Genomic DNA, 13,606 nt, shown 5'->3' with positions numbered 1-13,606 from the left:
TCTAAAACAGAACTTATTATTTTTCTTGAGCACTGGGTATGATGTGCTACCTGCCAGCTAAATCCTAAAAAAAGCCCAAAGTTTTTGAATTTGCAGGCTTGCCACAGCAAAGGAGCACAGTTTGGAATGAAACTGCTAAGTGCTGGTGTTATTTCTCTGTACAGATAAGTTGGGGTTTGTTCAATAATTGTCAAAGATGATCCCTGGGAACATTTAGAGGAAGAAACTGAGAAACAGAGTGGTGCTCTTTGCTGTTGAGCTCCTCACCAGAACATACTCATCCTGGATTTCTGTGTATTCCAGCATCCTGCTTCCTGTCAATGTTAAGAGGACAACCTTCTGAATAAGAGTGGAAGATACACATTGCTGTTCTGCTCCTTTGAAATATTTCTAAAGCAATATATTCTCTATAACTTCAAATGTACAAGGGAGAAAAGGCTTCTGAAAATAGAAGAGAGAAAAATGGACTGGTCCTTATTTTCGTATCTGCAGTGCTGTGACTGAAAGCCACAATATATGTATCTCTACCAAATATTATTTTGTGGGAATGTTTTTAAATTATTGCTGGTGATGAGACTTCCGGGTCTAGCCAGTACTGGGTTGCATAGAGTTTTAGGATTAAATATAATCAAGGATTTCCTGGACTAAGGTGTCAGTTCACACTGTGAGATATTTCCATAACAGTCAAGCCATTCCAAGGTTATGGGCACAGCAGAGGTTTAGATCATCCCTGCTAAGTCACATCTGTCACATCTCACATTTCTTGTTACCTCTCTGTGGCCCTTGCACTTCACACCATGCTGCTGCAGCACCTGATTCAGAAGGTCTAAGTAGTAGCTGAACTCCATGATTAAGGCTGTACTGAGCAGAAAAACACCAGTGAACCAGAAAAAAAAAAAAAAAAGCGTTTAATGTGCTCTCTGGGCCATGTGGTCTGCAAAGAGGAGACCAAGTTTTAGTGATTCTTACTCAAATCCCAGAGTGGTGGCAGCTGAGCATAGCTTGTATTCAAACAGGTGAATTGTCTTTTTCCTAGTGGTCTGTAGATGGTTTATTACCTTCTATGCCAGAAGTTAACAATTCATTTAACAATTATATTTCTTATTTTACTTCCTTGCTTGAACATTTGACAATCAAAGGGGTGGCAGGGGCAGTCTCTTAATGACTGATGCAATTACCTTCATTGTTTTCCTTTTACTGTCTGTGGCTTCTGTTCAATCAGTTTAACTGAGATACACTTAAATTAAAGCTGCCAGTGTTTTCTGCCTCAAAATTATGCATCCTACTTTCACTGTGCCTGTAGCAAAGGACCTCATAGAAACAGAAGCTATTTTATACTTCAGGTCTGCACATCTCTATTCAAAGTTCAGATGTGTGAGACTTGTTTTACCACTTTCTTGTTTCTGGATTGAATGGTGCTGGTAGTCAACAAATCAGGAAAAGCAGTGATCAGGACTGAAAGGGAAAAATACCTAATGCATTTCCAATTTTATTGCACTTTCAGGTGTTATCATTATCCCAGGGACAACACAAGGGACAGCACCAGGCACTTGCTATTGATTGCTGGCTTTGAAGACCAGGTGTGTTATTATAATCGATGCTCTGGCTCCTGTGGTGGTTGCATCCAAGTACCAGTCTCTGAAAACAAAGCTAATTGTGTGTGAAAGCAGCAGGGCTGAGCAGCTGAACTTCAGCCATTTGCTCAACTAAGTGTCTTCTACCTAAACCCTGTCAGGTCTCTCCAGTGGAAATTTCCTTATGTTTGAACAATCTTGTACATTTGTATCTCATTAATGAATGAGATACCTCTAAGGGTGTAGAAGAGGCAATTTAATCTCTTTTGTATATGGAACCAATATCAAGGAGTAGCCAAACTGCTAATTATAAAATAAGTAGCCTTATGATGTTTAGATTTATTGTATAGGACCATAAAACAACACAAAGTGGGCAGGAATTACTTATTGACAGCTGTGGTCTATTTAGTCTAAAAGACAAACATTCTATACCAATTATTCTATATTCCTAAAACTTGACAAGGCTACTGTGCATAGCTTTTCACTATGAAAGGCTAAAAAGGGTACTGTGAAATTAACTTAAATGTCTTTAGGAATCCTCTAGACAGATCACTGAAAGTCTGCCCACCAGGATAACTGGATAACTGCCCTGACTTCCCTGCTGCCCATCTCCTTGGCTCTTAGCTGTGTGCTGAGCTGGCCAGGAGGCTCTGGGGCTCTGGAGTGGGAGCTCCTGGACAGCAGGAGCCATCAGCCAGTACCAGGACATGGCTGGGCTGGGGAGGAAGACTGCCCACACATAACCTTGCAGGAACGGGTAGTGTTTGCACTCCAAGCCAACAAATACCAGTCCTGGCAGAGTGTTTTTTGTCCATCTTTGTGCATGCCACACCACAGTTTGATCCAAGTGCAATCTTAAATGTAAGAACATCATGCCCACAATGAACTCATATTTCATGTTGCTTTCCAGGTAGGCCACAAAACTAAGACTCTTAGATTTACAGGATTAGCTGTTTTAATAGGACATAACCACAGGGTGATTGCTCTTTGAATAGGAATATAATACAGGAAGGATTTTGCAGCATGATTCTTTTGGACACAGGATATTACCAGCTGCTTCCAATCACTGGGGGTTACTGGTGTTACTTAAAGCTCTCCCCTACTGTATTTCACAACTGAAATGATAAATGAACTGAATTACATGAAAATTCATATTTTAATTATGCAGCAGTGACCCTCAAGAAAGGCAAGTCAATACTGGAAAATGCTGAGGCTGTGAGACTGGCTTGTTCTTAAAAGAAATTATCTTCAAGATTCTCAAGCCAATCTGAGTTTTGATCTAGCACAAGGGGAAGAGTGAATCTCAGGGCCAGGGATTCATACCAAGGGATAGAGTTTCAAGTCAGCATTAGGACAAATTAAGTACACCACATTCCATTATCACCTCTTCAGCTGATGTCTGGGCACTGTAATATCTTTCCTCAGCACTGATAGTGACAGCAATTTTTTGGCTTTTCATGCAAGTGAGACAAAAATGTCTTATAGTTTGTCCATGAAGGTTTGAATTCAAAGCATTGAAGCACTGTCTGACCATGGAGGAACCACTGAGCCCGAAAGTGATGGCACAGTGGAAAAGCCAGGGAATTAATATCCAAACAATGAATGTGCAGGAAGTGCAAATTGTGAAAAATCAGAAGCAAACTGTAAGCCCTGTATGCACACAGGTCAGTGAGAGAGAGGAGGAAAGAAAACAAAAATTCCCACCAATTACCTGGAGTTCTGTCCTTAGAAGCTAAGTAGGATGTCATGAATCGTGATTACCAACATCAGCCACCAATAAACATTCACAGTTGGCTACTGTGTCTGGTCTCAGATGGTTCTTTCCTTTGTTTGACTCAGACATTGATGTTTTTAATCCACACATGAAAATCTTCAAAAATTTAAAGAAAACACCACAGGACATACGAAAGAAGGGTTTTAATAAATGGCTTGCAAGGGAGACAGAACTAGGGAAAAAAGTCATCTTCCTTTTCCAACTTTTGAAATTATTTTGAAAGAAGAGGAAAATAAAAATTATGAGAGACTTGAACACATTGTTTCCATTAAACCAAGACAAGTAACAAATTGTGTTCTTCAAGATAAGTCTTTTCCCATTAGCAACGCACAGGCTTTTATGCTAGAAATTAAATACTAAAGCTAGAAAGTTCTACAAGAAGCATATTCAAAACCCTGTTGGAAAGCAAGTTACAGCTGCACTGGTTTTGGTTGAGTTTTAGGAGTCACAGGGACAGTCCACTGTAACAATAAGACAACAGAAAGACTCACTAGCATTACTTTCAGTCTGAAACAAAATTAATACCATAAAGCTAAAACTGTACAAAAATTAAAATTTAATTCCCCTTACCTAGTATAGTATAATGGAGAGCTTTTCGTAAGAAGCTTCCAAGCAGTATTTAAATTCAAACTTTGAGACTTAAGAAAATAAAATAAAACCAAGAACACTTTATAAAATCCCCCAAGAATGGAGTCTTTGGAAAGAGCAGCAAAAGGCTATCTGCAGAAAATTAGTCAAAAGGATTCCATTCAGTGACTACAGCATTTACTACAAACCAGTAAGTGCTGCATACACAGCTAATGTAAACACACATGTAGTTTTTGATAAAACTATCAGCAATGCCTGCACTGTACTTCTAAAACAGTCCAATCTTTTACTCCAAATCATAATATTCAAGTATTTATATGTATCATAACAGTTCTTTCCATTCATGTCAAGACAGCATATCCTTGTGTATTTATATGTATAAAACCCTCCATCGAATTATTGGATTTACCTCATTCTGTTGTTGACACAGAAAAATGTTACTGACTTCTGCAGCTGTCAGCTCACTTCCTTCCCAAAACTCTCTTTAACCAACTCTTTTCCAGATCTCTCACCTCTGACAGTAATTGCTCAGAGCTGCTTCTGTGCTGCCTTTTGGCTTCTGTAGCCTCCAGATATAACAAAGGAGAGTTCATACATTTCAGTCTGGCCACATCTACATATACATGCACAGACCCCTGCTTTGTGTGCCAGGTACAGGAAATGCAGAACAAAGCTGCAGGATAACAGCAAGCTTCACCAGAAAGGTGATGCACTCTTGAGCACCCTTGCATCTGCTGAAATGTCAGTTCCACCTGCAACGAGCATTAAAATTCTTACACACGTGGATTTTGAAACCAGGACTTCAAAACAAAACCTCCTCTCCTCATTCCAACACCCTTTCAGAACTCCAGAGCAACTTTTTTTTATGTGTTTGGATTACATTTACCTTTCCCTTGTATCACATTTTCTACACTGTCAGAGCATCATTCCCCTTGGGCTCAGATTCTATTCCAGTTTGATTCTTGTTCTCTTCTTTTACTTCTTTAGAGCTCTTCTCCTCTTCCTCAGTTTCTGCTTTAACTACCTCTGAACTCTGTTCTTCTGTCAGACTTGATGGGTTTTGCTGTGCATCTTCTTTGCCGCTTTTCACCACCTCCTGTAGATTGTATTTTCTGAACAGAACATAGTCCCTCACCACACTTAAGCAACAGACGGTTTTTATTATTTCCACTACAACTGTGTACTGTGGATTATTAAGATCAACTTTGTTTTCTGGATTGAGGCTGCCCACAATTCCTGAAAAAGAAGATGCAATTTAAAAGATGCTGGGAAAACTGTTTAAGAGCATAAGCATGTCTTGTTTCTCAGCACTAACAGTGACATTATTTTTTACTTACTTCAGTCTTACTGGTGGTACACCCTGCTCTGTTCTGCTATTTTAAGAAACTACAAAAATAACTGGCTACCACTGAGGGGGATTTTGCCTCCTCTCTCTTAATTTCTATCCATTCAATAGAATACTCAGGTAAGGTGGAGCTATTATATGAGTCAAATATTGAACAGAAATAGTAACATTATTATTCCAATACAGCATCCAGAGAGAAAGCCTAACAGCAGCCATTTCAAAGCACATGTAACTGATACCACAAATTATATTCAACACTGTTCCCTCTTCTGCTTATATTCTCTTAAGACATCAACACCAATAAGGAATACTGATGTCAAGCTTTAACTCTTAGAGAAGCTTTTAAAATTCAACACAGAGGTTTTAAGCAACAAATATGTAAGTCCATTATGACCTCTTTTAATAGTCTGACCCATGTTGTGCATGCAATATACTTGTGCATGTAAACTTGTTCTGTTTCATGTGAAATCCATACATACCTGCCAGTTCCTTAATTACTTCTTCCCTGCTCATATGGCTGTTATTACGAGCTTTGTAAACAATCTGAAAAGTACCCTTGTTAGGGGCTTTAAACCAAGGCTCAAAAAAAGTTTCTGTGTATTTTTTCATATCCTCCATAAAAGCCTTGCAAGTTCCAGAAATGGGCAGCATGCGCAAAATGACTCTTGTTTTCTTCTTTTTAGTGGTGTGCATATCCTTTAGTATATGATGCACCAGGTTCTCAGGTTCTACAAGAAAAACAGTTGGGGTATAAGCAACAAATTGAAGGCATTATCTCTTGTCTTCCCCTTCTAAATAATAAGCTGGGAACTTGGCTGCACTGCTGACGGCCTCAAATCCTTATATGTAAAGCACTGTTTGACAACACCAACACTACAGAATCAAAGATTGTTTTCTCAAAGCAGTTTCCTCTACCTTTAGCTTCTTCACTAACAACAAAGTTCAGTAGCACGACCAAAGGGAAGGGTATTTTTTTGATAAATAGGTGTTACTTGGAAGCCACACTGTGGCCTTTTACTAACAGTGCTGGGAGCAGTTTGCATTACCCAGTATCAGCTGAAGTCCCACCTATGCCCTGGGTTCTGATGAACACCACGTTGTTGGCACCACTCTCCACCGACTGGAACCGCCGCAGCTTCTGCTCCGTCGAGGCACGGATCTGGCCAACCTCCTTCTTCAGAGCTGCCTCGACATCATCCTCATCCTCCTCCCTGTCGCTTCCAGACAGCCTCTCCTCGTGATCTGAAAACTTCACACAGGCACCATTTGTTGGTGAGCAGCGAGCAGCAGCGCCCAGCTCAGAGCCCGCGGTGGGCCCGGGGCACGGGCCGGGCCTTTGATCTGCAGGGGCTCGCCTGCAGAACCTGGGACATTCGGGGCCGTGCTGCGCACACACACGGGGCCCGTTCCACACACACGGGGCCCGTTCCACACACACGGGGCCCGTTCCACACACACGGGGCCCGTTCCACACGCTCAGCGGCAGCCGAGGCCTCGTGGTGCCGCTCCGCCGCCAGCCCGCCCCGAGCGCCCGCCGGCCCCGCTGCACGCACCTGCTCGGGCCCGTAGAGCAGGTCCCCGTACTCGCCGAGCAGGCTGTAGGCCTCCCCCACGCACTTGCGCTCGTTCATGTTGCAGGTGATGAGGATGCCGCGCATGCCGGCCTCCAGCTGCCGCCCGGCGCCGCGGGGCCGCTTGGCCCGGCCGGCCCCGGCCCCGAAGTGCCCCTTGGGCCGCCGCTTCCGCGCCGCCGGCTCGGCCGCGGCCATGGGGCAGCTCCGCCAGCACCGCCGCGATGGCGTCAGCGCCGCGCCTGCCCCGCGCCCGCCCGCCCGGCACAGCGCCGCGCCTGGAGCGGCGGCCGCGGGCACCGGGACCGACCCGCGGGGCAGCGAGACTCCGGGACCGACCCGCGGGGCAGCGAGACTCCGGAGCGCGGGTCGCGGACCCGGCGTGCGGAGCGCTCTGGTGGCGCGCTCAGCCGCAGCCAAACTCGTAGCCCTTGATGCTTTCGCTTCCCCCAAGCTCCGGTTCCAGAGCTAAAGTCTGTGTTAATAATTCCGAACTGAGAGGAGCAAGCAGCCCTCGGTGCAGCTCTGCAACGCCGCGTCCGACACCGTGCGCTCCACGGACGGAGAGATGCTTCGACTCCCGAAGGCATCACGGTGTAGAGGGACTAGCTCAACCAAAAACTCTGCTGAACAGGTAAAGGGAGGCTTGGAAAAACAGCGAGCATGTGCTAACAGAACAGTCGTGGCCTGTAGCGGAGATCCTAAAGGAAGGTGTCTGTATGCATCCCGGTCCCTAAAAAGCCCCCTCTCCCTCCTGTAACTTTGAAGCTTCTTGGACAATTAAAAGGGCAAAAATTGTTACAGGTTTTGATCTGTGGAAGAAAAAAAAAAAACTGACCAAGGCAGTTGCTCCAAATCCAATACAAGAAAACCACTATTGGAAGCAAATTGCGCCAGAACTGGAGAAAAAAAATTTAAGTACTTGCTGCTTTTTTGCAGGCTTTTTACAATGTAACACATAGAAAATTTACACAGTAATGTAAAGTAAGACATTACACTATATCCTTCTTAGTTTAAGTTTGAATACATTAATACCTGATTCCCATAATTTGTCTGTCCCAGGGGCTATACTACAAACTAAAGTAGACACTGACACAAAATGGGAAACTCAGAGAGGCAGGAGCACAGCAGTAATGTGTATTAAATAAAGTATTTAACAAAATGTCAGCATCTTATCTTTATTATTACTTAAAGGATAAAAAACTCTGTAAGAGTTGAAGAGAATACTATTGCTTCAAGAATCACTTTTGATATGCGACATCTCCTAAAGATATTTTAAAATGTTTCAAGTTTCAAACATGAAAAGTTGTAGGCATTACAAATATATGGTAAAAAAGTGCAAATAAGATGTGTGTCATTGAAATCTTCAAGGACTGAAATAGTAAAGTATTTTAAATATAGGATAGAACAGAAATTTATTAATTGTAGCAACAGCTGCTCATACTCTAATTTTAGCAATTAATAGTTTTACCCATTCTCGCACACTTTATTAAGGAGATACTTTATGATCTGATGATGTTTTTGTGTGTTTGAGCAACTTTCCTTTCTATCTATGTTACCCAAGAACTGTCCTTTTTGTCCTATTCTGAGAATATCTGACATCATTTGACTGTTCTTATTACATTAAGCATGAAACTTAAGAGAGTTTAGGATTCAGACAAAAAATGGTATCCATTTTCAAGTTCTCATAGAGGGTCTAAGACACAGATACTTTTTGTAGGAGGGATTTTCTGTATTACTAGTAACATTTCCAAGAGAGGTCAAAGCATCTGCATTAAAGGTGAGACCATTAGATTTCTCTTTCAGAAGCACATCTTCCCACTTGAAATATCCACAGCTTTTCTTATCATCTCCTTGCTTGCCAACAGGACAACAAAAAAATGCTCTGCCATGATTTGGGCCAGCATTTGACACACAGAGTTTTTTGGCTCTTCGGCCGCAGTTACACAGAGGGGGAGTTGATTTTCCATTTCTCACAGCTCTTACAGACTCATTCAAATTGACTGTGGAGTTTAGAACAACAGGAGGTATTTTGCCTAAATTTGAACTTCTCAAAGGTAAAGAGTGATCAAAAGATGACGTTTTCTCTTCATATATATCAAAAGACTGCTTTTTTGCTGGTGGGCATATCTTTGGACTAGTTGGTTTTCTTTTAAGAGCCTTTAAAGGAGTAGAATAATTTTCAGTTAATGCTGATTGTGCTGAAACAGCATTTCCCTTTGCAGATGGTAATTTAAAAGCTGAAAATTTTGAAGTCTGCCTTTGTACTGTCTCTATATTATAGACTGTAGTATCAGGACTTTTGTAAACAACAGACCTCAGAGGTTCCGTAGATGCTGCAGTTTCCTCCAGACTCTGACTATCTGAACTTGTCACAGCCAATTGTTTTGAAATAGTTTCTTCTTCAAATACTGTTAGACAATCTGTACTTGAGTCATCCTTGAGCTGAACAGAGTCTGAATTTTGTTCATATTGAGATTCTGGTATCAAAGCAACATCTTCCCAGTCTGTCAGCAGAGACAAGCACTCAGAACTGGTGCTGATGTCCCCACTGGAGAGAGTAACTGAGGGGATGGTGGTGGAGACAAGCACCAGCCCTGATCCCTGTACTGGGAGACTGGGCCTGGCTGTTCTCAGAGGCTGCCCAACTCTCAATCCCTGCTGGATGCCTGTTGATGCAGGACTGGGACATGGCTGTGCCAGACCCAGAGGAACAGGAAACCTGTCAGTAGATGCTGCTGAAGAGCTGTGGGATTGAGCCTGGTATTCAGTCCTTGAGCTGCTGCTGGGTACAACTCGGACATCTGCAGAGGGATCAGTGCAAGTGATCTGCTGTTCCCCAGTCTGTGCATTAGAATTTATCTTGTTTCCAGCAATATTGTTGTGTTTGTTCCCAGCCAGAGATTTTGTTTCACTAGTTCCATCTCTAGATGTTTCAGGTCTGCTCTTACTTCCCAGTGGAGTCTTGTCAGTGACGTTTACAATCAGTGTTCTGGAAATTAAATTACTCTTCTGATGTGCCTAGGGAGTCCATAAACAAAAGCAGATTCTGGGAACTGAATACCCAGACATTTTGGGAATAAATGCACAAAATTAGTAAGTGTATCAGGCTAAGGATAGTCTTTCCAAATCATAGTCAAGATGCTGGGTTTATTATTTGAATAGCTCACCTTTCATCTGCATTCCAGGCTACAAAGCAAATAGACAGAAGATACAAAGTAGTGACTAACCTTATCCAAAGACTTAGTAATTTTCAGCACACATCCATCACAGATCAGCCTCCAAGCAAGACGAGCAGTATTCCGGGAATCATCCAACCCTTCAAAAGTATGGTTATGTTAATGTCTCCTTTTTAAGCTGATACTGGGGTTAATTCTTATTACAGGAAAAATGTAATCTAGGTAAGCCTCACATGAATGACAAGGAGTCACAGAACTGTGACACTTAGTCATCTAGTTCAAAAAAGGGAAGTGGAAGTAGAAAAGTTCAAATAATTCTCTGTGCTGAAACATCTGAAGAATTATCCATAGAGCTGAATATCTATTCACAATTTTAAATATCCTTGTTCTTTTTATTAATCAAGTAAAAAAAACAAGATTATGCCAGAATTCTTTTACTTAACATGATATCCAGAGCTATCAAGTAAAATCAAGTTTCTTTATTTTCCCTCCACGTCTTTTCTTTTGCAATCCTAGCAATTTATAAATTGATCTTGTGAACATACACTCAGTAGCAGTAGAGAGATTTCAGAAATGAAGTATGAGGTTAGAAATAACATACTGATCTCAGAGCACTTTGACTTTGTTTTGATGGTCTTTTGGACAGAACATGACATAACCTGAAACAGTAGTTACAACTCAGAATAATCACTAGCTATTAACTAGCTGCTTTAGGTTAAGTTAGCTAACTAAAGCTAAACAGTACTATTTAGCTAGATACATATATTTATATATCTGTATTGAAATGAGGATCACTGTGCTTACCAGAATGTTCCCGTCCTTCAAAAGCTATCCCCAAATCCTGCAAAGCTCCATTTAGTCCTTTGGGCTTTCTGTTATAGAAGGCCTAAGGAAAGAAACAGAGATGCTTAAGATTAAGCATTTCAAAACCTTTCCCTAGTGAAGCGAAGCCATTTCAGAAATATCCTCTTACGAATAATAAATCTCATAAGGCAATTAAGCAAGTTTGGTATCTGCATTTTACAGTGAGGATGAGACTCTAAGTGACTTACCCCATTAGAAATCAGAATGGAAAGAACTATGAATCCCTTCTCTCAGTCTTAAGCAAATCCATTCTGAGCTCTAGAGTAATTTGTCTGTACTCTATAGCTTACACTCATGAAAGTCTTACCACAACAGCATTGAAGAATACAACTATACAGCTTTAAGATGCAATCAAAGGCATGGGCATGAATATATTTGGCATAGGTATGGACATTTTTTTAAGTGAAAAAAGTGAGTATTATTACTTGCTCCTGATATGAGTATCTGATTTTATCACTAGAAAGGGGAAATATCCACACTGTTTATCTTTAGAGACCTAATTCTGCTGCCTACCTCTTAAGGTACCTCTAAGTACCTCTAAACAGACTATAATGATGACTTGCTACACAGCAATATAAGGCAGCAATAAGAGCACACAGAACAAAAAAAAGATAGGAAGTAAGGAGAGCAAAACGTGTCAGGAAAGGAAGAGCAGCTCATAAATTCTCATAATTATAATTCTTTTACCAAACAACAATCTTTTCCTAGCATTAAGATTTCTATTTAAATTCACACAGTTCTAGGGCAGTTGGTTATTAAGCAATAACAACACAAAATAAAACCAAGTTACTGTGGTCACTGGGACATACAGCATTGCCATGTAAGCTCAGGTACAGTCAACATTTGAGGTGAGTGTGGGGAGAAATGTTTCAGTCTGTCAATCTTCTCACCCTGTATGTCGCTTTGAGATCAATCCAGGAATTCAGGATGTCAGGTTTGTGCAGCTGCTTCCTTCTACACTCGTAGTGCAAACACACACTCAGGTCCCAGTCTGTGCAGGGAAAACCACAGTCAATCCACCACTACAGAACTGGCCTAAAACCCACATAATGTGGGCTATATGTTCCTTTATAAGGCCTAAAAATCTACATAAATGGACACAACATCAAAACAGTATCGGCATCCTGTGCTGCTGGACAGAAGGCACAGGCTGTGAAGTGGCTGTCCGTGGGAAACTCTGGGGTCACTGCAAGGGGACACCAGAGGAAGCAAACCCCTGTTGTTAGTAAATAACTTCAGACAGCTAAAGATCTCAAAGACATTTAGACACATGAAGAATGGGCATATAGTTCACTAAAGCAGAAAAATTTAACAGTGTCAGACCCTGGAGTCAAAGATTCAGCGAACATATCAGGATTCCATGGGTTTCATATGTTCAGTCTTATCCCAATATTCCACATTTTTAATACCTTGTAACAGGATTTTGGCTGTCTAGAAATGAAGACACAATCTCACTAGTGCCACCTAATGTTATTACTGTGCAGAAAAAACAAATGAAAAAGTTATTTACCTGTCCAAGTAACAAAGGCACACGCTTTTGCTTCTGAAGTACAATTACTTTGACTATCTGTACTGAATATAATTTTCTTCTCCTTTTGTATCTTTTGAATCCATTTCAAAAACTGTGATAAGCAAATATTTAGAGGCACCCCTTCGTCAACTTGATTCTTCAAGGAACAGAACAAGAAGCATGTATATGTTAGAATGCATGGAAATTTGTTTGAGATTTATTTCTTTCTAGCCCTTTAAAGGCCTCTTTAAATAAAATAGTAAACAGCAATTATACAATTGTAAAACAATGCTAAATCATAATTATACCTGTGCTATGCCAGTTAGTTCTGTACAGAATTCAGAGAGAATAGGATGCTCCTGGGGCTGGACATACATGTGGAATTCAGATTCAATCACCCCTGTTGAGGTGTTTAACAGGACTGCTGGAAATTCAACTGCAACAAACACAGAAGGAGAAGAAACAAAACAAAACAGAACCAAAACACAAAGCCAGAAAGGTTAAAACTTCACAGGAATACCATTTTTATACGCATCCCTGCCAACTCAGCATATTCCATTATTCTGTTATATACATACACACACACACACACACACACACACATATAAATATAAACATAGAGCTTAAGCATGATGATGATAAGGCCAAGGTTGTGGGTTTGATCCCTGTGTGGATCATTCACTTAAGAGCTGGACCCGATGATCCTTGTCAGTCTCCTCCAGCTCAGAATATTCTGATATATGTATACACAATTCTATGATTCATATAGATATTATTCCATTACTTTGGGGCTGAAACGCCAGGGGTTAAGAGGAACATAATACAAGGAAGACACATATCGACACACGGCCCAAAGACAGCTCGGTGCACTCACTGATCTCGGGGCCGCGCTGCCCCCGGTCCCCCCAGCACGTGGCCTCGAAGTCCAGGACGATCAGGAAGGCGAAGCGCTGCCCCGCGCCCGCCCGCGCCCCGCTCCGCGCCCGAGCGCTGCTCCGCGCCAGCCCCAGCCGCCTGCGGACACGGGACACGGACCGCGCTCAGGGGACGGGGACACGGACACGGACACGGACACGGACACGGACACGGACACGGACACGGACACGGACACGGACACGGACACGGACACGGACACGGACACGGACACGGACCTGGCCAGGCGCTTGGTGGTCATGACCACGCTCCGCCGCCTCAGCGAGCG

General features: G+C 42.0%; 3 protein-coding genes across 4 annotated transcripts; all 3 read right to left on the bottom strand.

Moving 5' to 3' along the window:
• Positions 1-3,482: 3,482 nt before the first annotated feature.
• THUMPD1 (THUMP domain containing 1) lies at positions 3,483-7,050 on the bottom strand. Of its 2 annotated transcripts, XM_062503375.1 has the most exons (5): positions 6,835-7,050; positions 6,350-6,530; positions 5,761-6,009; positions 4,823-5,172; positions 3,483-4,688 (listed from the first exon to the last, which is right to left on the bottom strand). In XM_062503375.1, the coding sequence occupies exons 1-4, from the start codon at positions 7,048-7,050 to the stop codon at positions 4,844-4,846; spliced, it is 975 nt and encodes a 324-aa protein (XP_062359359.1). In that variant the 3' UTR covers positions 3,483-4,688; positions 4,823-4,843. The 2 variants fall into 2 exon arrangements, with proteins under 2 accessions (XP_062359359.1, XP_062359358.1); XM_062503374.1 differs by having other exon boundaries at positions 3,483-5,172.
• Positions 7,051-7,347: 297 nt separating this feature from the next.
• Positions 7,348-12,835, bottom strand: LOC134050457 (ERI1 exoribonuclease 2-like). The gene is made up of 6 exons (XM_062503533.1): positions 12,714-12,835; positions 12,406-12,562; positions 11,786-11,886; positions 10,836-10,917; positions 10,083-10,171; positions 7,348-9,873 (listed from the first exon to the last, which is right to left on the bottom strand). Exons 1-6 carry the CDS (start codon positions 12,780-12,782, stop codon positions 8,530-8,532), a joined length of 1,842 nt encoding a protein of 613 aa, XP_062359517.1. The 5' UTR covers positions 12,783-12,835; the 3' UTR covers positions 7,348-8,529.
• Positions 12,836-13,177: 342 nt separating this feature from the next.
• LOC134050458 (ERI1 exoribonuclease 2-like) lies at positions 13,178-13,579 on the bottom strand. Its single transcript, XM_062503534.1, has 2 exons — positions 13,557-13,579; positions 13,178-13,419 (listed from the first exon to the last, which is right to left on the bottom strand). Exons 1-2 carry the CDS (start codon positions 13,577-13,579, stop codon positions 13,212-13,214), a joined length of 231 nt encoding a protein of 76 aa, XP_062359518.1. The 3' UTR covers positions 13,178-13,211.
• Positions 13,580-13,606: the final 27 nt, after the last annotated feature.

The sequence above is a fragment of the Cinclus cinclus genome, chromosome 16, assembly GCF_963662255.1.
Source record: "Cinclus cinclus chromosome 16, bCinCin1.1, whole genome shotgun sequence".
Classification (NCBI taxonomy): Eukaryota; Metazoa; Chordata; class Aves; order Passeriformes; family Cinclidae; genus Cinclus; species Cinclus cinclus.
The sequence above is the reverse complement of the archived record's forward strand: the minus strand, read 5'-3'. Positions and strand labels throughout refer to the sequence as shown.